Source organism: Mus musculus, chromosome 11 (assembly GCF_000001635.26).
Source record: "Mus musculus strain C57BL/6J chromosome 11, GRCm38.p6 C57BL/6J".
Classification (NCBI taxonomy): domain Eukaryota; kingdom Metazoa; phylum Chordata; class Mammalia; order Rodentia; family Muridae; genus Mus; species Mus musculus.
In genome coordinates, this window is record NC_000077.6 from 60,469,109 (window position 1) to 60,495,917 (window position 26,809).

General features: G+C 51.7%; 1 protein-coding gene across 17 annotated transcripts in view; it reads left to right on the forward strand.

Annotated features, from left to right (window-relative positions):
* The first annotated feature begins 230 nt into the window (after window positions 1-230).
* The window catches only part of Myo15 (myosin XV), a 59,031-nt gene continuing 32,452 nt past the window's right edge, over window positions 231-26,809 (forward strand). For 8 of the 17 annotated variants that reach the window (XM_017314324.2, XM_017314322.2, XM_017314320.2 and 5 more), the window contains exons 1-14: window positions 17,747-18,146; window positions 18,253-18,316; window positions 19,108-19,221; window positions 19,633-19,794; window positions 21,918-22,031; window positions 22,540-22,598; window positions 22,680-22,803; window positions 23,449-23,544; window positions 23,848-23,979; window positions 24,381-24,506; window positions 25,051-25,128; window positions 25,818-25,966; window positions 26,082-26,127; window positions 26,301-26,425. In XM_017314324.2, the coding sequence (XP_017169813.1) occupies window positions 17,884-18,146; window positions 18,253-18,316; window positions 19,108-19,221; window positions 19,633-19,794; window positions 21,918-22,031; window positions 22,540-22,598; window positions 22,680-22,803; window positions 23,449-23,544; window positions 23,848-23,979; window positions 24,381-24,506; window positions 25,051-25,128; window positions 25,818-25,966; window positions 26,082-26,127; window positions 26,301-26,425 (1,652 nt within the window). In that variant the 5' untranslated portion in view covers window positions 17,747-17,883. Of the gene's footprint in view, window positions 319-7,106; window positions 10,869-12,547; window positions 12,631-13,187; window positions 13,252-13,928; window positions 14,039-14,329; window positions 14,405-14,607; window positions 14,699-17,735; window positions 18,147-18,252; window positions 18,317-19,107; window positions 19,222-19,632; window positions 19,795-21,917; window positions 22,032-22,539; window positions 22,599-22,679; window positions 22,804-23,448; window positions 23,545-23,847; window positions 23,980-24,380; window positions 24,507-25,050; window positions 25,129-25,817; window positions 25,967-26,081; window positions 26,128-26,300; window positions 26,426-26,809 lie in introns of those variants that run through there. The other 9 variants (NM_010862.2, NM_001103171.1, NM_182698.2 and 6 more) reach the window with 8 other exon arrangements.

Here is a 26,809-nt window from a genome sequence, read left to right on the forward strand (position 1 = left end):
AGGTGCTCTTGGCTGCCTGAGAAGTAGGGCTTTGGGCTGCATTACCCTATTTCTCTATAATCACCAGGAAGGGAGAGAGCTCTAAGGCTGGAGCCAGACTGCAGCTCAGCCTACTACTTGCTTTCCAGGCTGTTCCTAGTTCCCATGTCAGCTGCTTGTGCTTTCCAGAGACAAAACAGGAATAATAGATGTCATTAAATATACATTGGGCCCCAGGCGGTCAATGTGGCAGCCTGAGCCTCCTTTCCATCTCTGTGGAGGCAGACATAGGACCCCCAACAAACAGCATGCAGGTTGGGAGCCAGCCACAGGACCCAGGTAAGGGGCCCTGGGTCCTTAAGCTTCTGCCACTGGCTCCGGCATTGCAGAGAGAAGAGAAGGGGCGGCAGAGCTGAACCTTAGCCTTGCCTTCCTGGGTACCCTTCTGAGCCTCACTGTCTTCTGTGAGATGGGCAAAGTGCGGGTGTGACTCCTTGGCAACGGTGTTACACCAGGGCAGGTAAAGTTGTAGTTATTTGTGGGGTACACCAGGACTGTTAAAGGTGTAACTATTGGTGCAGTACACCAGGACAGGTAAAGATGTAGCTATTTGTGGGTATACCAGGACAGGTAAAGGTGTAACTATTTGTGGGGTACACCAGGACTGTTAAAGGTGTAACTATTGGTGCAGTACACCAGGACAGGTAAAGATGTAGCTATTTGTGGGTACACCAGGACAGGTAAAGGTGTAACTATTTGTGGGGTACACTAGGACAGGTAAAGGTGTAACTATTGGTGCAGTACACCAGGACAGGTAAAGATGTAGCTATTTGTGGGTACCAGGACTGGTAAAGGTGTAGCTATTTATTTCAGCTCCTTTCCCTAAGGACTCAAGGGAAGGAATCCCACACAGCAGGGGCTTTCCCTGCTCAGCTTCAGGGAAAGCCTCAGCCCTAGGAGATGCTGTTTGGTCCATGAGCTCCCTGAGCAGCAGCCTAGCCCAGGCCTGTTCAGTTCTTCCCGTGCGGCTGGAAAAGATGAAAGCTGGGTCGGGGACAGTTCTGACTGGATTCTGGCTTGACTCCTGGACTGGCTGTGTGTTTTTCAGGTTTCCCCATCTGTCCTGTCCTGGGCTGTGTGATCTAGCCATTCTGGTCCTACAGTCTAAGCCTGTATGTAAGGGGTGTTCACCTATGTCACTAAGGTACTATTAGCCACCCTGATCCCTTTCTGTAACTCTCATTCCAGCCATCCTTCAGCAGAAACCCCCAAGTTCTCTCTCAAAATCCTAGGGACATAAAGCCCAGGTCAGGGTGAGCAGGGCTGCTTTTCTCTGACCTCTCCTTGCTTTCAAAGATTTCTTTTCGCTGCGTTCCCAAGTGTCCTTCCTGTGTACCTTCACCCGGAAAGTTAAATGCCCCACACTGTCTTCCCTTTTGTCCACTTCCCTTCCGTGACTCAGTTTCCCAGTTGCAGTTGCCTCACCTGTCAGTGTCTCCCACCCAATGGTGCCTCATGTTTCGAAACTATGATTGCAGCCATGCTTTCTTGGCTTTACCAGGCTCAACACAGCTGCCTGCAGCTCTCTGTCTCCTCTTGTGTCTCCCTCCTGCGCTGTTCTCGGGGATTAGTGTCTCCTTTTGCAAGTATGCAGTCTCACAAATAAATAGGATTTATAACAGACTCGGGAGAAAGTTTGGGGACAATTTGATTGGAGTCTGAGAGAAAAGCATCCGAATAAGCAGCTGGGACCCCGTGGCTGATGGGAGGGTAGGTAGGACAAAGTCGTGGTCTGAGTGACAAGGAAAGCAGGTGCGCTCTGCAGTGTCCTTAGCAAGAGAATGGCTGGGCGTGGTGCCACATGCCTGCAATCCCAGCACTTGGGAGGCAGAAGCAGGCGAATCTCTGGGTTCACAGCCAACTTGGTCTACTGAGAGAGTTCCAGGACAGCCTGGGCTATACCGAGAGAGAGAGAGAGAGAGAGAGAGAGAGAGAGAGAGAGAGAGCATAGACAGACGGTCAAGTCAAGCCAGGCTTAAGAGTTTGGTGCTCAAACAGATAAAAAAGGAAAAGCTACACTTTGGTGTCTGTGTGTGCACACCAGTGTATCTGCATATGCTTGTCTTCTGTGCATGTGGGGTGCAGAGGTTTATGTGGGTGTCTTCCATCACTCTCTACCTTATTTTTTTAAGACAGGGCCTTTTACTGAACCTGGACCTTAGCTGGTCAGCAAGCTGCAGGAATAACCAGCTAACTTGTTTCTGCCCACCCTACCCCACAGCATGGGTTACAGGCATGTGTCACTGTGCCCTGCTTCTATGTGGGTGTTGAAGATTCCCAACTCAGTCTTTATGCTTGCTCAGCAACCATTTTATCCACTAAGCCATCTCTCCAGCCCCAAAAGCTACACTTAAAAAAAAAAAAAAGGTTTTTTGTTTTTTATTTTGGTTTTGGTTTTTTGAGACAGGGTTTCTCTGTATATTCCTGGCTGTCCTGGAACTCACTTTGTAGACCAGGCTGGCCTCGAACTCAGAAATCCGCCTGCCTCTGCCTCCCAAGTGCTGGGATTAAAGGCGTGCGCCACCACCACCTGGCAAAAGGTTTATTTTTAACTATGTTATCTGTGCATGAATGAAAGTCCCCACAAAAGGCCAAAGGTGTCACATTCCTCCTGGAGTTGGAGTTTCAGGCATCTATGAACTGTCATGTGGGGGTTGGGAACCCAGGTCCTGTGTAAAAGCAGTAAGTCACCTCACTAGCCCGAGATTGACTCTTTTAAGCAGGCAAGCTCAGAAGTAGGGACCTGGGGCCCCCAAGCTGGCTCAGCGGGTAAAAAGCCTGTTGCCACACCTGATAGCTTTTCTAGCCTCAGGTTGTACACAGTGGAAGGAGAGAACCAACTTCCATTGAAATTGTCTTCTGATTTCCACATGTGCACACAATAAATAAAAGAATAAAGTAAAGGCTTAAAACAATTCTATAAATAATTCTATCACAGACAGGGCTTCTGGGGTATGCATTAAGGGAGAATCATTTTTCTACTTTCTTAACGTGTCTGCCAGGAAGATCAACTCTCCTGAGGGGTAGTCTCTTGACTGGTGATGGACAGGCTCTTAGCTTAGCCCTTAAGGGAGGGATCAACAGTATGTTTTGTGGGCAGTTTAGACTGCTGTGTGTTTTTAAGGGGGTTGTAGAAGGAAAAGGTCTCACATAGCCCAGGATGTATTTACTGTGTAGCCAAGAATAACCATAAATGTCTAATCTTCCTGCTACCCCCTCCCTGTTATAGGTAAATACTGAGGTCCTGCTGGTATTTCCAGGTTCTTGAGTCCTAAAACCAGGAAGTGGACAGGGCCACAAGGACAGTGGCAGTGTAAGTGGCTTTGTTCTTAAGCTCTCCTGGAAGCCATGGAGACTCAGACCAGTCTTACTTTAGGGAATAATACGGAGTTCTTTTACTCTGTGTGGAAATGGCCCTGGTTGCTTTAAGAAGCTGTCAGCAAACATCAGAAGATATTTAGATCTTTGAAAATGAAATATTTGAGTGAAATCCAACTGTCTAGCATCATTGCCACAGCCACCGCAGTTTATAAGTATCTGAGATACATACACACTACAGAATCTGCCTGGGAAAGGGGGCTACGGGTGTAGGAATGTCTTCTAACTTTTAGGTGAGGACTCCCAATGTTATATCTTATCGATGGGCCATGTGTACTGTGATTGTCAAGGCAGAGGCAAACAACTACTCCTTTAAATAACTGGCATCCCCACTGGTTACTATATAAGTTCATCCTAGGTCTTAAATTAGGCAGAGAGTGGAGCCCCAATATTAGAAACAAGGTTAACATTCTCTATATAGTCTGGCTGGCTGTTCTGGAGCTTGCTAAGTAAACCAGGCTGACCTGGAACTCACTGAGACTCTTCAGCCTCTGCCTCTGGAATGCTGGACATCAAAGTGCAACATTATAGCTAGCCTATCAAAATTAACATTTGTAGCTGTCAGTACACAAGTTGCCCCAGTTGCCTGATAGCCTTAGTTGCTTGAGTAGGGGGCTTTTAGTAGGAAACCTTGAACAGTATCAGGCTGTAAGGGTTCTCTGAGTTTGATGCCAGCCTGGTCTACAGAATGAATTCCAGGACAGCCAGGGCTACACAGAGAAACCCTGTCTCAAAAACCAAACAGATCAAAACAAAACAAAACAAAAAAAGTAAGAAGAAAGGAAAAAAAAAAAAGAAAGAGAAAACAGGCAAGACAAAAATAATAAAAAAGAAGCATAATAAACACAGACACAAAGACACAGAATCAGAAACCATAATATATATAAGCATAAGATTAAAGAAAAAAACAAAGAAAAATGAGATAAAGCCTATCCAAAAATAGTATTGAGTTCACTTTATTTTCCCATTTATTCTTAGGCATGGGAGCTACTCTTAGGTGTAGTTTATATACTCAGTGATACTCCATTGGAGAAAAGCAGTATTTCCTTTGCAAGTGGTTGTCAGTCGCAAAGAGCTTCTTGGTTAGGGATGGAAACTCATGTCCACTTTTATGAAGTGCTTGGGAAGGACTCGGACCAGTCCATGCTGCAGCATACAGTCTCTGGAACTCAGTTCACGTGTACATTCCCCCTGATGTGTCTGGAAGCCACCGTTTCCTTGGTGTCTCCATCTCTAGTCTTAGAATCTTTCTGTTTCCTCTTCTGCAGTTACTTCATGGTTTCTTTTTGTCTTTTCTTAACACTATTTCTTGAATCCAAAGAAAACACCAGAAGCCTAAGGAAAGCAAGAGCTCAAAAGCATCCACTTGTGAGGCAGTGCCCTCCCACTTATCACAAAGCCGCAGGAAAGGGGACAGCCTAGACAAGCTTGGTTTTTTTTTGTTTTTTTTTTTTTTTTTGTTTTTGGTTTGTTTATTTTGTTTTTGTTTTGTTTTGTTTTTGAGACAGGTTCTTTCTATGTAGCCCTGACTTAGCTGGAATAAGCTATATAGACCAGGTGGCCTCAAATTCATGGAGCGTCCCCTGCCTCTGCTTCCCAAGTGCTGAGTGCTAGAATTAAAAGCAAGTGCCACCATACCTGACCTTGCTTTTATTTATTTGGTCTTGATCAAGACTGTTTTTTTTTTTTAAAGCAAACTTATTCTGATCCTCAAGGATGTTCCTTAGTAGGAAAAGGAACAGCAAGCAAGCTTGCAAGGAGAGAATAAACCAAAAGGCCTTGTCAGGTGTGCCTTTAATCCCAGCTATTGGGAAGCAGAGGCCAGCCTAGTCTAGTGAGGTAGTGCCAGGACAGCCAGGGCTTGAAAAAAAACCAAAAACAAACAAAAAGAAAAGAAGCCCCTGCCGTGGGGAGCCATCCTTCCTAGTCACGTGCCGATTCCTCACGAGACCTATCTTAGGGTTTATTTACTTATTATATGTACACTGTAGCTGTCCTCAGACACTCCAGAAGAGGGCGTCAGATCTCATTATGGATGGTTGTGAGCCACCATGTGGCTGCTGGGATTTGAACTCAGGAGAAGAGCAGTCGGTGCTCTTAACCACCGAGCCATCTCACCAGCACCCCCCCCCCCCCAGGCAACTCTTTTTTTTTTTTTTTTTAAAGATTTATTATGTATACAGCGTTCCTCCTGTATGTATGCCTGCAGGCCAGAAGAGGGCACCAAATCTCACTATAGATGGTTATAAGCCATCAGGTGGTTGCTGGGAATTGAACTCAGTCAGGACCTGTGGAAGAGCAGCCAGGGCTCTTAACCGCTGAGCATCTCTCTCCAGCCCCCAAGGCAACTTTTATTAAGGATATTTAATTGGGGCTGGCTTACAGGTTCAGAAGTTCAGTCCATTATCATCACAGCAGGAAGCATGGCAGCAGGCAGGTAAAAATGGTGCTGGAGGAGCCAAGAGGTCTACATCTTGATCCTAAGGTAACCAGGAGGAGACTCTGCCTTCCACAGGCTTACAAGGAGGCTCTCAAAGCTCACTCCTACAATAACACACTTACAAAGCCATACCTATTCCAACAAGGCCACACCTCCTAATAGTTCTACTTCCCATGGGCCAAGCATGTACAAAACCACGAGGCCCTCCTACCAGAAACTCCTGTGAAGTCCACAGTAAACTCAAAAGCACTGCTTTGAATCCTGGACTCTGTGGGCTTTCTCATCCTCAGCCAGGTCTCACCCAGCATTTTCACTTCTAATAAGTTCAAATGTGATACGGCACCTTTCTAAAAATTAGTTTTCAGGGAAATAGGGTTCAAAACTGGTAGTGGTAGGGTCCATTCTCACGACCCCCAGGCCTGCTAACCCTGACCAAGCTACCTATTACTTACCCTCCTCTTTCTCCTCCTCCTCTTTCTCCTTCTCCTGCTTCCCCTCTTCCTTCTCCCTCCCTTCCTCTCCCTCCTCCCCCTCCTTGGCTGTGATCAGATCCAGAGCCTGAATGAGCCTCCTGACCCCACACCCCCACTAGCATGGGCCTGCAAGTGCCCAGAAGTCCCTCCTGCCTCCTAAACTGCCCAGCCGATCCATTAGCTCTTCCTTCTTCCCAGTGAAAGAAGCAGGCACAGCCTGTCCCTCCCGTTCTACAGAAAGGAAGCTACAGCACAGGGAGGGCCAAAGGCCTTCCTGGGACTAGACAGTTGATCAACAGCAGGACTGGAGAGCTGGGCTCCATTTTTGTTCCTTGGTGCCCTGCCCCTCCCCATGACCTGCAGAGACATTCAGCCTGCCAGGCTTTATGAGGTGGGAGCTGGGCTCTCCCTGATGTATTATTCAGCTCCCTGGAGTTGGCCAGCTCCTGTTACACTGGCCACAGCCCTGGGCATCCGCTTCTCACTTCTAGTTTCCCCTCCAAGGTAATGTGGTGGGTCATGATCATTCTATCCTGGCTTCAGGGACCTGACTCCACTTTGGGGCCATTCGAGGGGTCTAGGGTAGATGATGTCCCCCTGTGGGGATTAATGTCCTGCTCTGTAAAACTGAGCTAGCTGAGATCCAGGAGGGCTTGGCCAGAGACAGCAAGTTGTTGCCATGGTGACTTTAAAGCCAGGTTGCTGCCCCAGCACAGGCCTCCCAGTCTACCCTCACTAGAAAACAACACCCAGGCACTTTCCACCACCTCTCAAAGGTGAAACCCAAGGCTGGTCTAGAGAATGAATTATGGATCCTCGCTGTCCGTGCCACCCAGCTAGTCCCAGCGGCTCAGACACTGAGGAGAGACTGTAGGTTCAGCTACAAGCAAAAAGACCTAGCTGGTCTCCAAGCAGTGTCTCCAAGTCCCTGAACCTGTGACACCTGCCCCAGGCATCATCAGGCACAGAGGGCCACCATGGCGGATGAGGAGAAGAAAGCGAAGAAAGGGAAGAAGGGGAAGAAGGCCCCAGAGCCTGAGAAACCCAAACGGAGCCTCAAGGGCACATCTCGGCTCTTCATGGGCTTCCGAGACCGCACGCCCAAGATCTCTAAGAAAGGTCAGTTCCGAAGTGCATCAGCCTTCTTCTGGGGCCTCCACACTGGCCCGCAGAAGACCAAGCGCAAGAAGAAGGCCCGTACTGTTCTCAAATCCACATCCAAACTCATGACGCAGATGCGGGTGGGCAAAAAGAAGCGGGCGATGAAGGGAAAGAAGCCCTCGTTCATGGTGATCCGCTTCCCTGGACGGCGCGGCTATGGCCGCTTGAGGCCTCGTGCCCAGTCACTTAGCAAGGCATCCACAGCTATTAACTGGCTGACCAAGAAGTTCCTCCTCAAGAAGGCCGAAGAGTCAGGCAGTGAGCAGGCCACAGTGGACGCCTGGCTCCAGCGCTCCAGCTCCCGAGTTGGCTCACGTAAGCTGCCCTTCCCGTCGGGTGCTGAGATCCTGCGGCATGGAGGCCGGCTCCGCAGGTTCCCCCGCAGTCATAGCATCTACTCCTCCGGAGAGCCCGTGGGCTTCCTGCCCTTTGAGGACGAAGCCCCATTTCGGCACGCAGGCTCCCGCAAGTCATTGTATGGGCTCGAGGGCTTCCAGGACCTGGGTGAATATTACGACTACCATCGGGAAGGCGACGACTACTATGACCAGCAGTCGCTATACCACTACGAGGAGCAGGAGCCCTACTTGGCTGAGTTCGGTGGGTATAGCCCGGCCTGGCCACCCTATGATGACTATGGGTACCCACCCGGAGACCCGTACAACTACTACCACCCTGACTACTACGGTGACACCCTCTACCCTGGCTATGCCTATGGCTATGGCTACGGCTACGATGATTTTGAGCCCCCATATGCGCCCCCATCAGGGTATTCATCGCCTTACAGCTACCATGACAGCTTTGAGAGTGAGGCCTACCCATACAGCTACTACCTGGACCCCTATGCAACTCACCACATGCCCTATCCACCCTATGACTTTCCATATGACACTCCTTACGACATACCCTACTTTGATCCTTATGGGGTTCCCTATGCTGAAGGTGTCTATGGCGGTGGGGCCGAGGCCATCTATCCCCCTGGGATGCCCTATGTCTATCCAGAAGAGCCAGCTTTTATGTACCCATGGGTGCCGCCACCCATAATGTCGCCCCACAACCCATATGCCCACCCCATGGACGACATTGCCGAGCTGGAGGAGCCTGAGGAAACAGGTGAAGAACGTCAGAGCACCTCCTTCCGCCTGCCCAGTGCCGCCTTCTTCGAGCAACAAGGTATGGACAAACCAGCCAGGTCCAAACTATCCCTCATCCGGAAGTTCCGCCTCTTCCCACGGCCTCAGGTGAAGCTGTTTGGGAAAGAGAAGCTAGAGGTGCCCCTGCCACCCTCCCTCGACATTCCTCTGCCTTTAGGGGATGCAGAGGGTGAGGAAGAGGAGGAGGAAATGCCCCCAGTGCCCACGATGCCCTACACCCACCCTTACTGGAGCTTCCTCACACCGCGCCAGCGAAACCTACAGCGCGCCCTGTCAGCCTTTGGTGCCCGCCAAGGCCTAGGCTTTGGCCCTGAGTTTGGCCACCCAACGCCACGCCCAGCCACCTCACTGGCACGGTTCCTCAAAAAAACACTGTCAGAAAAGAAGCCCATTCCACGGCTCAGGGGCAGCCAGAAGGCCCGAGGAGGGCGGCCCCCAGTGAGGGAGGCAGCCTACAAACGCTTTGGCTACAAGCTGGCCGGCATGGACCCCGATCGACCCAACACGCCCATTGTGCTGAGACGAAGTCAGCCACAAGCTCGCAACAACAACAACTCCCACGGGCCACCGTCACCCAGGCCTGCACCAAGGGCACTCACGCACTGGAGTGCTCTCATCTCTCCTCCAATGCCTGCGCCATCTCCCAGCCCCGCCTCTCCATTGACCCCACCCTTCTCTCCAACCTTCTCCCGGCCTCCAAGGCTAGCTTCCCCCTATGGCTCCCTCCGCCAGCATCCACCACCCTGGGCTGCCCCAGCTCATGTGCCTTTTCCACCCCAGGCAAATTGGTGGGGCTTTGCTGAACCCCCTGGAACAAGCCCAGAGGTTGCGCCTGACCTTCTGGCCTTTCCTGTACCCCGGCCCTCGTTCAGGGCTTCCCGCAGTCGCAGTCGGAGGGCAGCTTATGGTTTCCCCAGCCCTTCCCTGATAGGATCCAGGAGAAGGCCCCACCTGCCCTCACCCCAGCCCTCTCTGAGGAGCCTTCCAGGTCAGGGCTACCACTCACCACTGGGACCGTTGTCTCCTCAGTTGTCCCTCCGAAGGGGTCCTTTCCAGCCACCCTTCCCACCCCCTCCACGCAGACCTCAGTCACTCCGGGAGGCCTTCTCTCTACGTAGAGCCTCTGGGCGCCTGGGCCCACCCCGCTCACCAGTGCTAGGTTCTCCCCGACCACCCTCACCACCCCCACTCCTGAAACACGGCCCCCGGCACCGGTCCCTCAACCTGCCCTCACGCCTTCCACGGACCTGGCGGCGCCTCAGCGAGCCTCCTACGCGGGCTGTGAAACCATGGGTACATAGGGCGTACCCCCCACCACCCAGTGCCGGGCCCTGGGGGGCATCCACGGGGGCTTTGGAGCAGCAAGAGAACCAACGTGAAGCAGAAGACTCAGAAACACCGTGGACAGTTCCCCCATTGGCCCCCAGCTGGGATGTGGATATGCCTCCCACACAACGCCCACCTTCTCCGTGGCCAGAAGGTATAGGCAGCCTTAGAGGCTTCTCCAGGCCCCCTCCTGTGCCTGAAAATCCATTGCTTGAGCACACAAGCCCTTCATGTGAGCCACAGTCTGAGGACCGAGTCTCTAATTTAACTGGTATCTTCCTGGGCCAACACCATGACCCAGGGCCTGGGCAACTCACCAAGTCAGCCGACCCAAGCTTGGAGAAGCCTGAAGAAGTGGTCACCCTAGGGGACCCTCAGCCACCAGCTGAGCCTGAGGCCCTGAACCCAACACCTCCCAACAAAAATGTTGTCTCGGAGAGGAAGGTTTTACGACTCAGCGCCTCGTACCCACTGGTCACATGTAAGCAGGCAAGGGCAACATGGCCACAATGGCACCGCTGGAAGACAGTGTCTAGAACTCCAGCTCCCTTGGCCCCCACCAGAGCCCCAGGGCCCTTGCTCAAGGCTGGTGAGCAGCCCCGGGCAGAACCTGGGCGGTTTGCAGTTGTCATGCCTCAGGTGCGTGGGGTAAGCTCCTTCCGGCCAAAAGGGCCTGCTCCTGTGCAGCCTCCAGAGCATCCAGACCAAGACCCAGAGCAGGGCCCAGCCCCCCAAGCCTGTAGTCTACGCTGGCCCCGCCTCTGGCCACCAACAGATGCTCACTGTCTCTGGTCACGAATTCGCACCTACTCCTCTCAATCCCACCTCCGGGGCCATGGAGGTGACTGTCACAAGAGCCTCTGGAAAAAGACTCGCCCCCAAAGCTGGCAGAACAAGGTATGACAGCACAAGTCAGTGGGTGGGATCGGGATTTCTGACCTAGGAACCAGAAGAGGAGGTGGCCTGAGGAGTCACCGCAGCCCTGGCAAGTGGTGGTCTGCGTGGACCCCGACTCCCTTCCGAAGGTGGGAAGAACTGCCTGGACCTTGCAGGGCATCTGGGGCTTGAACAAAGGAGTGCCCAGCACAGAATAGGCTCTGGAGGAAAGGACTAGACATGAGAGTAGAGGCAAAGGTTCCTGCTTTCTTACTTCATCATTGCAGAGTAGGGAAACTGAGACTCGGCGTTTGTGGAGCCTAGGCAGGCAGTTCTAGACTGGCTGGCACGTCCATGGCAGAAGGTGAGCTGAATGCTGGGTGGCCCTTGGAGGAGGTGGATGATCACTCTAGCCTCCCTGGGGACACCCAGAATGGGTGGGGCAAGCAATGATAGGCGGGACTTCTCCACCTCCGCGACCGTGCCCCACAGAGCAGGCAGCAAGCAGACTTGGCAATGACAACTGGGGCACCCTGGCTGCTAGGGGGACCCTGGCCCCGACGGCGGGTGCCCCGTGCTGTGTGGGCTGCAGCGTTGCGGGAGCGGGGCACAGGGCGCCCAGGGGTGAGGGGCAAGGATGCCTGGGCCCTCCTCACTCTGGAATACGTGAGTGGCTGAATTATTCAGGGTCTGTGGCCACTGGCAAGCACGTGAGCCGATGGGTGGACTGGAGGCCAGGACTGGAAGGGTTGATACTTGCTGCACCCTACTTAACAGTGTGAGGGCATGTAGTACGCAGGCCCTCCTGTATCCTCTTTCCTTGCCTAGGGAGGGTGCACGGGGCAGGAAAGGCCAGGGCTGCACACGTGTGTGCTCACAGTTACCCAGAGCCTTGTAGGTCCATGTGCCTGAATGTGCATGAGTGAATACCATGCATGGGCAAGCAAGGAAGGCAGGTGGGTGCCGAGTCCGAGCAGACACGGCATCCACGGAGGTGTGAGCCATCAGCCTACCCTTTGAATGTGCACACACGTGTGTACACATAACAGGCACCGTGGAGCCCCGTCAGCCCCAGGCTGACACCAGGACTCCCACTCTCAAGATCCCCAGTGTGGGAGGGCCCTGACTGCTGCTGGCTGGTACACTCCGAGTGGATGTTGAGAGTACCTGTGTACGTGGATACCCTCAGTCAAGCACACGGGCCTGTACGGAGCCACAGCATACTGAGAGCATACAGATATGTATGGGAGCTGTGAGGACAGCAGTCGCTGCAGTAGGCCCACCATATGCAGTATCTGCACACTCACCCCAAGCATCTTGTCCCATCCTGGGACAGCCTCCACCTTTGTCTTTCCAAGGGCCTGGTGCACCATGACACAAATAGCCATCAAGCTGTCACGCAAACCAACACATGGGGGGTGGGGGGGCTGTGGGGCATGGGGTAGGGACACCAAGAGGACAGAGGTAGGAAGGGGACAGAGCCTTGCTCTTGTTTGCGTGTGTGCTGGTGAATGTATCTATGTGCTCACTCCCTGAGCACGCTCAGTCCAGGATGCTTAACATGCAGACTCACGTGAGCTCTAGGGCAAGGAGGCAGAAAGACCTTCAATACCCAACCTTGACATTCTGAGCAGGTGCCTGGTGTGTCCAAGCCAGGGTCCACCCAGGCCTCCAGCCTGTCCCCCACCCCTCTCTCACAGATGCACTCCATACGCAACCTGCCTTCTATGCGGTCCCGTGAGCAGCACAGGGAAGATGGAGTGGAGGACATGACGCAGCTGGAGTAAGTGGATGGGGTGAGGGATTCCTATGCTCCCAGCCTCACTGTTCTGGACATCACCAGAGCCTCAGTTTCCCCATTTGCAAATGGTGCCATCAAGTGTCACACAAGCCAAATGTGTGTAGTGCAAAGCTTTGTGAGGTAGACAGCCCTTGGTTCAGACCCCAGCCATACCATGTACTAGCTAGGCAGCCGTGGGCAATATTGTCCTGCTCTGTTACTCAGTTTATCGTCTGTGAGGTTTGGGCAGTGGCTATGAAAATATGGGCAGGTGTCCGACATCTCTGAAGCTCTCCAACCATAAATGATTCAGCCTTACGTCTTCTGCCCTGGTGTGAGAACCGAGCTCCCACAAAGTGGGTGTGATGTTTGCCACCTGATTGGACAGATGAAGAAACTGAGGCACAAGATGATCGAACGAACTATCTTGCTCAAGTCTCATAGCTGGCCAGTGGCAGAGATGAGCTTGAACCCAGACACACCTGACCAAGACACCATGCCAGATAGGGTGGAGTCTGTGTCAGGACTGGGACCCTCACAGTGTCTCTCTGTCCTTCCAGAGACCTCCAAGAGACCACTGTGCTAGCCAACCTAAAGACCAGATTTGAGCGAAACCTCATCTATGTAAGTCTGGGGCTTGCCAGTACAAGGACCCACTTGGATTCTAGACTAGGGGTGGTCAGAAAGATGGAGGAACCTGTGACCCTCAGAGCTACAGGAGAGAGGGCCTGAGGCCTGCAGCCACTTCCAATAGGCATATGCACTTATAGGGCTTTAAGATAATTTACTCACTTTTATTTCATGCACATTGGTGTAGGTTTGTACAAAAGGGTCAGATCCTCTGGAGCTGGAGATACGGGCACTTATGAGCTGCAATGTGGGTGCTGAGAATTGAACCCAGGCCCCCTAGAAGAGCAGTCTGTGCTCTTGAACACTGAGCAACCTCTCCTGCTCCCACCTGTAGGACTTTAATGACTTCAGAGCACATGGGCTCCCTGCTTCCCTGTTCTAACAACCAGTAGATGGTTACACTTTGGCAGGAGGCAGAAATACCTGCAGCCTGGGCCAGAGACCATGAGTAAATGAGATGGTCGGGAAATTACCTGCCATCTTGGTCTGATTAAGACTGTGAGGCCTGGTTCACTCCACATTCACTTCAGTCTATGCACAAGTCTGGGATGAATGAGACCAGGCAGTCAGATATATGTCTCATTGGTAAGGGACTCCTTGCTCAAAAGCATAAAGAGGGGTCCACAGGTGTCCATCATAACCTTGTCGCTGAGGTCACTGTCTATTAACAGACCTATATTGGCAGTATTCTGGTGTCGGTGAACCCATATCGAATGTTTGCAATCTACGGGCCTGAGCAGGTGCAGCAGTACAGTGGGCGTGCCCTAGGAGAAAATCCCCCGTGAGTGTCTATGGGATGTGGAGGGTGTTGTCCTGGGTGTTCCAGGTCCTCTTCTGAGCTTGGAGAGACCCTGGATAGCCATGAGTTGAGGTGAGTGAGACTCAGCGTGGTCTCTCCCCAGACATGGCACAGTCCTGTTCCAGAGGCCACTGTAGCTCTGACTGAGGGTGAGGGGTGGGCAGCACTGGCTGCTGGCAGAACAGAAATACCCTTCTCCCCAACCCCTGGCAGTCTTGGGACTGTGGAAACTAACTGTCAGAGACAGTGACGCCTGACGGCCTGTCTCACCAGGCACCTCTTTGCAATTGCTAATCTTGCCTTCGCCAAAATGCTTGATGCCAAACAGAACCAGTGTGTCATCATCAGGTGAGTCAGGCTGTGCCCAGGTGGGGGACAGATAGGGGCACCTTGGGCAGTAGTTTGCATCCAGACATCTAGATGGTGAGATGTGAGCCTACTATGAACCTAGGAAAAGTATTGGGTGCCTTTGGGCCTCTTCATGGCTCCTGGGTTGGAGTGGGCATGGAGAGGCAGAGGAGAGCCAATGCTCTGGGCTCCTGTTCCACCAGTGGGGAGAGTGGCTCTGGAAAGACTGAGGCTACGAAACTGATTCTGCGCTGCCTGGCTGCCATGAACCAGAGACGGGACGTCATGCAGCAGGTGAGACCTACCATCCAGCCGTCCTGTGGTTGCCCTGTCTGCTTAGGATCCTTAGCCCAGCACCCTTGCTGAGCAAGCCCCCCAATAGATCAGGATCTTGTATGTGCACTTTAGTGGAGGAGATGGAATTCCAGGTAGGCCAGCAGGGGCGGCTAAAGGCAGGGCTTTTCCGTCTCCCATTTTCCCCAGGGAAGCTCTTGGGGATATAGACAGGGAAGCCATTTTTACTTTCTGGTGTCTCCAACCTGACCTCCATAGTCTCATACCCAGATGCTGGACAGGTTCAAGTGTAGCCATAGCATGAGGCAGAGGTAGCAACAGACTTAGGCTCATAGACCCAACACGAGAACATTAAATCCTGCAATCTGACACTGCTCTGGAAACTCATTCCCTCAGTAAAGGTTTACTGAGGCCTCGAACAAGGAACAGAACAGCTCAAGACAGAATATTTATAACTTTGTGGAAGTTTCATCTTAGGGCAGGAGATGGAGAAGAAGAAAACTTAAGTAACTGTTAAGTAAATTGTGTATACTGGAAAGAGTAGTATCAGTGTATGGTGAGGAGAAGAACAGAGTGGCAAGGAGGAAGAGCTGGGAGCATCATTATAAGCATGAGGCAGTGATGAGGCCCTGGGCAGGTCAGAGAAGATGGAGGAGGACAAGGAAAGAACTTGTACAAAGGCGCACTCAGTTGTCGGCTTCCCATAGGACAAAGAATGACAATGTAGAGTCTGGAGCAGAGACGGGGCTCAGATGCCAGGGACTGTGGTGTCGGTGTACAAGGATGCATGCAGGGGCAGGGCAAAGGCAGCCAGGGGCTTGACCGAAGGACCCAGACACAGTGTGAGGAGGGCTAAGATTACGAGTGAACATAGGCAGAACGGATGAAGAGAAGCTCCTGAGAAATGTGCCCATCAGGTGTCCGTTCAGAGGTGATGGGAATCCAGGGCTCAGGGAAGGACAAGGCTCAGTGTCGAGAACCACAGGCTCTCATGGGCCCAGGGCCCATGATAGTTGACAAATGGCTATAATGCTGCAGCCTGTAGCCATCTTGGCACAGTCTCTTGGTGGTTGACCCAGGCCCTCTCTTGCTCTGGTCAGTTTTCAGTTTCTTCTGCATGCCTGGGAGAGCCCATGAAGGAGTCAGGGAGAGAGGTGGACTCTGTGAGTTCTTTGGGCCAGGTGGTCTTCCATCCACCTCCACAGAACCTCATGGCCTCCCTGGGAAATTGCATCTGTGAGCACTTACAGTTTGGGAAACTGATATCTGGGAAGAAAAATGACCTGCCCAGTGCCCCTGGATGAGGTGATAGGGCAGGATTTATATTCCATGGTAACAGGTGTAGAAAAGACAAGTATATGACTTCCTAGGTCTAAGAGTTCTGGAACAGGCACACAGCATGGGGACAGTGGACAGGTCAGATCTAGGATGAGTTTCAGGCATACATGGATCTAGGGTCATAACCAACGGACATGTTTTGTTCCACCCCCATACACTCCGGTCAGCAAAATGGTGTTTGTGGCACCTCCTTCATTTCAAAAAAGTTCAACTCATGGAATAGCTCACCCTCTCCCCAATTTTCTGGCTTCCTGTCCTGTCCTATGATGGGTACCAGGAGCAGAGAAGAGGCCACATGCCCTCTGGAACCTTGCAGTGTCTCCAGACTAAAGGACAGTATAGATCAATGGCCTACTCTATTTGACTATGAGCAACTGCAGGCAGCCCCACTCTCTGCTGCACTTTGCTGGGAGCTCTGCAGGTAGCAGCCTGAGTATGGATATAAACAGAGAGGCATTGTCACCACACCAAGGTTACAGGCGTCATGTCTGTGGGAACTGGGACCCCAAACTAATTCTACAAAACCTTCCTAAAGACACGACTTAACCATAGACAATGCCCTTTGCATACTAAGAGTAAGCTCACCAGGCCCTGCTTGGGACCCACTCTTCTGGATTTGGATGCTCTGGGTATCCCACACCTCTCTGCATCCCAGTTTCTGAGTTTTCGAGCCAGCGATGATGTTAGCACCTATGTATAGGATATTTACAGGAACTAAAATTAGGGTGTGGTGGCACAGACCTACTGTCCCAGAGACTAGAGCGGCTGAGATAGGAGGGTCATGAACCCAAGGCTTACCTGGGCTATATCGTGAGATATTGCCTCAAGCTGAAAAAAATAAATGAAAGGCTGGGAATGGGATGTGGCTCAGTGGCAGAGCATTTCCCAAGCACATGTGAAGCCTTGAGATCCATACCTAGCACTGGGAGGCAGAGCAATTGGCGAGGCAAAATGGCTGGCACACAGTAGGTGCTTATAGCTGGGTGCCACAGGTAGCTATGATTACCCTGGGTGGTTCTGCTCGTGAGGTGCTAAACTCCTTGTTTTTACCCACTTAGAGAATTTTTGAGGGCTCGCTATGAATCCATTAGTCCTCTGCAGAGACTTGGAATCAAGCGTGCTCATCCATAGAGCTGCTTCCTATAGGGACACAGATAAGACCCAGGGAACAGAAACCTGCAGAGGCTTCCTGAAAGAGAAGAGAGAAGCATACAGATGCTCTGGGCACAAGGGTCAGTGGGTGCAGATGTCCTGAAGCAGGGATGGGTGTGGACTGGTGAAACCCAAGGGCCACACTGCAGAAGGGGAGGCAGGAAGCCATGAGATAAGGCCTGGATCAGAGGACAGAGCAGGACTGTGGCTAGCCCTGATAAGGTAGGTGCCAGAGGGATGGGATAGGTTCCTAAGAACACGTTTGTGACTGTGCTGAGCCTAACAGGAGACATAAAAGTAAGGAAATGTGAGAGAGGGGCGTGGGAGATAGACGGCAGGAATCAGTTATGAGGCAAAGAATATAGTGTATGTCTGGGCCTAGCAGCAAGCACATGCTGCTCCCTGAGGCCATGCTTCAGTCCCTTGACCTTGGGTCTTGGAGGCTCACAGGATTTGCAGCAGGGACCTAAAAGGGTCTGCCAGTTTCTCCACAGTCCAAGGTTTCTGGCATCCGGAGGGAGAGGTGTCTGGTCTTGTTAGTGAACAACTTTTTGTTGTCTCTTGTTCCCGCTCCGGTTTCACCAACATCTCTGAAGATAAAGGTATGCTGGTGTGTGTGTGTGTGAGGTGGGACAGTCAGGGAGAGGGAGCACAGGGCTTGGAGGGCATAGAGCACAGAGCATGTGAGTGGTGCTATGAGGAACAGAGAGGAGAGACTCTGGGATTCTATAGGAATCTACTTCAGATCGCCCCGCCAAAGGGCGGGTTCTCTGGGAAGGCCTCTGCTGGAGTATCTAGAGTCATGCCTGGAGCCCAGTGCCCGTCTCTCTCACAACCTCTCCTTCCTGGTCCAGATCCTGGAGGCAACGCCTCTCCTGGAGGCCTTTGGTAATGCCAAAACTGTCAGGAATGACAACTCCAGCCGCTTTGGGAAGTTTGTGGAAATCTTTCTAGAAGGGTGAGTGGGACTGTGGCAGATTCTCAGAGGCCCTGCAGAGCCCTTGGTGGCCCACAGCAGCATCCAAGGCCACCTCAGTCTCCAAGATCTGACTGTTCTTTCCCAGGGGTGTGATCTGTGGTGCCATAACCTCTCAGTACCTGCTGGAGAAGTCAAGGATTGTGTTCCAGGTAGGCAGGTCAGAGGCCTGAGTGGCACCAACACTCATGTGTATACATGTGGATGGATGGATGGATAGATGGATAGATAGATAGATAGATAGATAGATAGATAGATAGATAGATAGATAGACAGACAGACTCTGTGAATGCATGCTGTCTGTGTTCCTGAGCCTGCAACCTGTCACTTCTCCCTTCTTTTACCCCAACATCCTGGTTGGCTCATCCCTACCCAAGAGATCAACAGACTGTCCTCCACCCCAGGACCACATTTATGCATGTGTAGCCCAACACGCTGCACCCTCCAAGTCTTGCTGCCATGTCCCTTGCTCAAGGAAGTCACTGACCCTATGCAGCCCTTTGCTCCCCATCCCGACCCCACCCATCAGTGTTCCATCTGGGGAACACATTACCCTTTAACTAAATATCTCTGGATAGCAAATGGGTTCTGTGAGGTGTGTCCCCATGCTGTGCTGTGGGGCTTGGGATTCGAGAAGACCTCAGCCAAATGGGATAACTGAACCATCTAAAGCCCTGTGTGTGCACATGTGGGCCATAGAGTTCTCTGTCTTCAGACGTGCAGGGCTAATGTGCATAAGAGAAAAGTAGGTGGACTTATTACTATTTTTCCAAAGCAAGGCCAGCACCCCATCACACCAGGATGCCCTGGGATCTCACCCCAGAGATGCCAGCCCACCTACATGTCCCTGTGTGTTGACATGTTTTTTTATGTGCACACCTGAACCTGGGTAAGTGGATGAGGGGGGTCACTCTTTTCTGTATCCACCATGCCTCCCCTGCAGGCCAAAAATGAAAGAAATTATCATATTTTCTATGAGCTGCTGGCTGGGCTCCCTGCTCAACTAAGGCAGGCCTTCAGCCTGCAGGAGGCTGAGACCTACTACTACCTGAACCAGGTGAGCACCCACAAAGAGCCACCCAGCTCAGTGGCTCCAAAGGCCCAAAGCCTCACAGGTCTTGGCAGCTGCAACAGGAACATGGGGCCTCTGTAGAGAGAGGAGCCTTCCTGATCTTTCCTCTCTTCACAACCAATGTGATGGGACTACATGTCCCCTCTCTGGGATTCAGTCTCCTCTTCTGAGAAATGGGGACAACATAACACCTCTGGGTAGAGGGATACATTCGATGGCTTGGTACTGGCCTATAGGCCACCCTTCATTAATGATGACTATGGTCAGGTGGCAGCGCCCACTCCTCCTCACAGTCTGTGAAACTCTCCTGGGTCCCCTCAGTACTTCCTGGATAGCAGGACCTGATAGGACCTTGGCTTGCGAACTGCACACTGACCCCAACCCCTGCCCCAACAGGGCGGGAACTGTGAGATCGCTGGAAAGAGTGACGCAGATGACTTCCGCCGTCTGCTGGCTGCGATGGAGGTGCTTGGCTTCACCAGTGAGGACCAGGACAGCATCTTCCGAATCCTAGCCTCCATCTTACACCTGGGCAATGTCTATTTTGAGAAACATGAGGTAAGAGGCAACACAGCCGGGCCTGGGCACGTCCCCTCTGGTCACACAAGGCATGCGTGGTTTCTCCGCCCTGCCTGGGCTTACTCTTCTCCCATGATATCTGAGAATTCTTTATGTGTGTTAGAAAGGTCTAGCAATTATTTATAGATGACCAAAAACCTATTGCTTATGTTTCGATTTTGCTTGTTCTAAGTTTTGATATTTTTTTCCTTTGGGGGTATCGCCATGTAGATTATTTTAAAATTACTTTTAGGCAGTTTGCCATTGTGGATGTTTTGGTCTCTCTAGGCTGGGGATATAGCCTGCTTCACTCAAGCATATCTCAAAGCCTTGCCTCCACAGTGGCACACGTCCTCTAACAAGGCCACACCTCCTCCAATAAGGCCATGCCACTCATCATGGCCAAGCATGCAAACACTTAAACCTATGGGGGCTATATCTATTTAAACCACCACAGACTTCACGAGCCTCTGTCTTAAAGAAACAAAAACAAAAACAAAAAAAAACAAGTGAGGCTTGGCGAGGTGCAGCGAGATGCTCAGTGGCTTCAAACACTTTGGGTCCCACGTGGAGGAAGGAGAGAATTAACTCCTGCAAGTTGTCCTCTGACTGCCATGCATATCATGCATACTCACTCATAAAAACACAAGTAAATAAATGTTTTTAAATTTTGGGTCGGACAGTGGTGGCGCACTCCTTTAATCCCAGCACTTGGGAGACAGAGGCACATGGATCTCTAAGTTCAAGGCCAGCTTGGTCTACAGAGTGAGTTCCAGGACAGTGAAGGCTACACAGAGAAACCCTGTATCAAAAGTAAATAAAATAAATTAAAAAAAAACACACACACATTTATTTTATTAAAAATTAAATAAATCTTAAAAATAATAATCCATTCTAGTAAAGTATGAGATAGGAATCCAGTTGACATAAGATGTTATGCAAGGGCTGGCGAGATGGCTCAGTGGGTAAGAGCACTGACTGCTCTTCTGAAGGTACTGAGTTCAAATCCCAGCAACCACATGGTGGCTCACAACCATTTGTAATGAGATCTGATGCCCTCTTCTGGTGTGTTTGAAGTTAGCTACAGTGTACTTATGAATAATAATAATAAATAAATTAAAAAAAAAAGATGTTATGCAATCGCCCTCATCCTGACTTGAAAACCGGGTCTTGTTGTGTATACCATTGCCTGATATATTTATGCCTGATTCCAGATGTTATCATGTTGTTGTTGTTTGTATGTTTTCTTGGTTATTTTGTTTTCTTTGAAATAAGGTCTTGCTCTGTAGTTCTCCTGCCTCAGCCCTCCAAGTTCTTGTACTGCAGGCACATGCCTCTATAGCTGGCCGGTGCTGAGAAGTCTGTCTTTTAAACTTTGTGTGTGTGTGTGTGTGTGTGTGTGTGTGTGTGTGTGTGCCGTGTGTGCAAGTGCTCGAGGACACCACAGGATGGTGTTGTGTCGCTCAGGGGCAGTTAGAGATGGTTGTGAGCTGGGAACCGAACTCAGGTCCTCTGGAAGAGCAGCACACTCTCTTAACAGCTGAACCTCTCTCCATCCCCCTCCCGCCTCTTCCTCTTTATGATGGAGGCTGTGGATCTTCTGTTGCTCTTCACCTTATTTTTTGGAGCTAGGGCCTCTTACTGAGCCTGAAGCTTGCCATTTCCAATGAACCAATCACTGAGCCTCTGGAATTGATCTGTTTCCTTCAGTGCGGGGATTATACCACCAAGCCTGGCTTTTACTGAGTGCTGGGATCTGAACGCCGGTCCTCACAGATGCACAAGTGTTTTATCCCCTGAGCCACCTCTGCAGCCCAATTTCAGGTTTTCTAGTGGGCATCATCTATCTGTAGTACACGCTGCATCTGTAGCCTGTCTGTTTAATTTTGCATATTTATTTTGATGTTGAGGATGGAGCCTAGGACCCCACACATGCTAAGTAAATGCTGTACTCCTGAGCCACACCCTCACCCCAGGCTGCTTTAACGTCTGTACTCTTTTCTCCTACCTCAGAGAGTATCCTCCACTTCTTCTGGCTTTCTCTGGTAGTCTAGCTTGTTTCTGCTGTTCTAAACTCAGCCCAGTGGTTTACCTCACGATTATGGCCCTGGTGTTTTGCATAGACCGATGCCCAGGAGGTGGCCTCGGTGGTGAGCGCCCGGGAGATCCAGGCTGTGGCAGAGCTGCTTCAGGTCTCTCCTGAGGGCCTGCAGAAGGCTATCACCTTCAAAGTGACTGTGAGTCTGTAGGCCCTGCATCCTGACAAGGGCCTATTCCTCCAGTGCCACAGGCCCCCTTTCTTCCCCACCTCACAGGTCACCTCCCAGTAAAATCTGGAGAGGTGGACCTCACTTCAGGCCTCTGTGTGGGCTTTCCCCAGCCCTGATTGCCTTATTCTTTCACTCCTGCTAGTGTGGCTAGAGTGTGTGTATCTGGGAGGAGGGGGGAGGTGGACACAGGGATACATGAGATGGTCACCCACAGGAAACCTTCTCCAGTCCTGGATGGGTCAGTGCCCTATCTAAGACCTTCCTCTTCCAGGCCTTAGATATCCCTTTATGCCTGTCTCCGAAATTACACCAGCAACTGTCTCCCCTGATCGAATGGCCAGGGGCAGAGGAAGCATTCTGTTCTTCCTTGGCTTGAGACCAATCACCCCCTATCTCCAGTGTCTCTTTCCCATGCTCCTAAAGCCAGAGGCTTCCTGGGGCATTGGCTGTCACTCAAAGTTCATGTTCTTTCCAGGAGACAATTCGAGAGAAGATCTTCACACCCCTAACAGTGGAGAGTGCCGTAGATGCCAGGTGAGGCTGTGCCCTTCTGTCCTGATTCCCAGACTCACAGCACCTCTGCCCTGAGCCTACTCACCCTCAGCTCTGCTTCAGGGACGCCATCGCCAAGGTCTTGTATGCACTGCTGTTTGGCTGGCTCATCACCAGGGTCAACGCTCTGGTGTCCCCAAAACAAGATACATTGTCCATCGCCATCTTGGACATATATGGCTTTGAGGTAGGGCTGAGTGGCACCAGACTGGGCCTTGTCTTTAGGAAGCTGCTCAGTGAGACTGGTTGGGGACAGTGTGTGACAAGCTTATGTGACCACAGCTCTGACATGCGGCACTGGGGAGCCTTTAAGCTCTTACCTCAGCTTACCTCAGGGGTCAGGGGCAACCTTCTGGAAGAAAGAAATATTTCCAGGTGAAGGAGCAGTATCTGTAGAGGTCAGAGGCATGGGAGTGCCTTTTCTGAGGAGCCAGTGTCATTGTGGAAAGACTGTTATGTTCAGTGGGGATAACGGGGGAAGGCTGGGTAAAAATTCCATGACTATAGCAGACACTTAAAAGTCACTGTTGTTTATAAAGCCACTTCATCCAGAAACCATGTAAGGCAGGTCCCCATTTTACAAACAGTCAGAAAGTAGCAAAGCCAGGACTGGAACCTAGGCAGAAGACCTGGTGGCCCAAGCTTTGGGCTTTTCTATAATCCCCTATCCAGTATGCAGAGGGCCTTTTGATCTCTGTGGTCAGAGTCCAACTTTATGCAATGTAGGGAGGGGTCTGGGCTTGGACCTGGAGAAGGTACACAGTGCCTATGGTGGGGACAGATGGGTTGCTGACCAAGGAGGAACCAGAACTATCCTCCATTTGCCTGGCAGGACCTGAGCTTCAACAGCTTTGAACAACTGTGCATCAACTATGCCAACGAGAACCTTCAGTACCTGTTCAACAAGATCGTCTTCCAGGAGGAGCAGGTCTGCAGCCTCCACACTCCCGCTTGTCCATCCTGGTAGAGACACAAAGGGTGTCAGGAGACAGTATTCTAAGCAGGAATAGTATGCATGAGGTCCATGCTTTGAAGGGAAAGATGCTGGGTTGCTGAGCCTAGAGAGGAGTCCTCTCAGGACCTTTCTTCGGCTCAGCTGACTCAGGAAATCAGGAAGGGAGGCCCTGAGGATCCATGTCACCTGGCCAGGATACTGGCTCCATGTAACAGAAGGCAGGACACAGAGATAGGCCAGCCTGGGTGTTGGTATCTGAGCCCACGCTTTTCACAGGAGGAGTACATCCGGGAGCAGATGGACTGGAGAGAGATTGCCTTTGCTGACAACCAGCCCTGCATCAACCTCATCTCCCTGAAGCCCTACGGCATCCTGCGCATCCTGGATGACCAGTGCTGCTTTCCCCAGGTAAGACCCAGATACTTCTGTGGTCTCAGTCCTAGTCTGGTGGACTCCCTGCCTGAGTCCGTCCCTCTGCACTGGGGCCGGAAGCAGGAAATGCCGTATTAGGATCTTATCCTCTCCAGTCCCCTGGAGTGACTAAGGATAGAAGTTCTAGATGGGGTGACCTGTCTTTGGGTCTCATACTCTGACTTAAACACAGAGTATGATGTCAGTATAGGCAGCTGGAAACTGGCTGATTCTGGTACAACCGTGGGCCTCTTTTCCATGACTCAGCCTCTCATGACTGGGCCATTCTTCTTCTCCAGCACCTTTTGGGGAGCAGAACAATCAGGGCTGAAGAATTTGGCACTGGGCCAGAAACAGGTGCCCAGCCACCCCTCCCCCCTTGTCTCCCTCCCCCACAGGCCACAGACCACACATTCCTGCAGAAGTGCCACTACCACCATGGCGCCAACCCGCTCTACTCTAAGCCTAAGATGCCACTGCCAGAGTTTACCATCAAGCACTATGCAGGCAAGGTCACCTACCAGGTGAGAGTGGAGACAGCCAGCACTGCCTCAGGTGCTGTGCCCCTGACAGAACCACAGTGTGGACCTCACAGTGATTCCAGTTCTGGGCCTGTAGCCCCTCATCTATGTGGCCTTGGGGAGTCGCTTAATTTCTCTGAGCTCGTTTCCTCATCTTGAAAAAAAATGGGATTGATAATGCCAATCTTCTGGGGGGTAGATATGAGACTTAGGGTAAATTTGACAGAGTGCCAGTTACTGGTAATGGTGTCATGAGATCACTATTATCCAAGACACGACATAGGCTTTCAAGCTTCTGTCTCCATTTGGGCCTTATTTTGCTCATCGGCAGAATGGGTAGAAGGAAGTGAGGCCCAGTCTGGATAGTGGCCCTCCTGGAAGAATGAGCAGGGTGGAGTGGATGGAGAGGGGCCAGGCCAGAGAGGAGAGCACATTCCCTCCTAGGATGGAAGGAAGTTGGTAGAAGATGAGGGACCACAGAAGACTGTGGCTGCAGACAGGTGTGGGTGAGTAGGATCGGCCACAGACCCACCAGTCTCCTTTTCAGGTGCACAAGTTCCTGGACAAGAACCATGACCAAGTGCGCCAAGACGTCCTGGACTTGTTTGTGCACAGCCGCACAAGGGTAAGCCAGCCTGGTCTTGCACCGGCCCCAACCCCGTGGCCCCTGCCCACATCCCTGGCAGTACCTACTGCCCCTTACTTGGTCTAGCCTCCACTAGCTCTATCCCTGGCTCCTCTCAGTCCAGGAAAAGGGAAGTCCTCTAACCCCATCTTGCTCTTTAACTCACCCTTTCTCAGACACCTGCCAGCCCACCTGTCATGGGCCCCACCTCAGCCCCTCCCGAAACCCTTCCAACCTGGCTCAAAGCGCTAACCAGCATGCCACCAAGGCTAAGTCCTGAATTCATTTACATTTGAAGCCTGATACACTGGAGAGTGCATAGAGGCCAAATTCAGGATGCTTGAAAGGCCAGCCCTATCACCTGCTCATCAGCAGGGGACCTATGACAGAAGGGTGGTTGCCTCCCCTCCCCTGCGGGCTGTCCTTTCCCTAACCAGAGCCAGGTTCACAGCAGGAGCTGTGCATTCCCCCCCAGAATGGATGGAAGAGCAGCCTTGTTGGGGGCTGGGTCCCCTGGGAATTGTTGAGCCCATAGGCAAGCCAGGGTGGAAGGATATCTAGAGTCAAGTTGTTTTTCAGAACCTTTCAGTCCAGGGACTTGACCCTGTCTGTCTGTCTGTCTGTCTGTCTGTCTGTCTGTCTGTCTGTCTGTCTGTCACTGGCCTCCGATACCCTGCCTCCCCCCGCAGGTGGTAGCACACCTTTTCTCCAGCCACGCTGCGCAGACTGCCCCTCCACGCCTGGGCAAGAGCAGCTCCATTACCCGTCTCTACAAGGCTCACACGGTGGCGGCCAAGTTCCAGCAGTCCCTCCTGGACCTGGTGGAAAAGATGGAGAGGTGGATCTAGTGGGAGGGCAGAGTTTCCAGCATCACCTTTACCCCGTGGCCCTTGAGCATGAGCGCCCACTCTCTTTCTCTGAGACCTCACACAGCCTCTCCTGCCTCTGCCCAGGTGTAACCCTTTGTTCGTGCGCTGCCTGAAGCCCAACCATAAGAAGGTGAGGCCCCTGGGAAAGCCAAATCCTTCCCCCTGTGAAGTGTGGCACTGGACAAGTGGCTTGTCCTCTCTGGCCCCCTGCCTGCCCACTGCAGGGACTCCTCACCCCCCACCAAGAGAGCCTTTGTACCTGAATAGATGGTGTGCAGATGTCCTCTCTGGCCATTCCTCTAGGAACCTGGTCTCTTTGAGCCAGATGTGATGATGGCACAGTTACGCTATTCAGGGGTTCTGGAGACTGTGAGGATCCGCAAGGAAGGCTTTCCGGTGCGGCTACCCTTCCAGGTGTTTATCGACAGGTACTTCCATTGGGTGGTTCCTAACTGCACAGACTCCCCGCCAGGCCCCCACAGCCTAAGCAACATAGGGTCAGTTGTTCACTGTTGTTTAAGCTGCACACTATGCAAAACATATTAGATTCATTGTGGGAAATATTTTTGTTCTGTCAATTATTATTATTAATTATTATTATTACTATTACTACTACTATGTCTTCTCTTACTGGGTGGTGGCTCAAACATGTCACAGTGCTCTTTCAGTCGTGTGAAAACATGAGTCACCTCAGGATGTGAGGCTTGGTGACAGGAACCTTCCTTTTCATAGTTTTCATCTCTATTGAATCCCTCTAGGGTGAATTTAACAGTTATTAGGACAAATTCCAGCAGATGTCAGTAAAGGCTCTT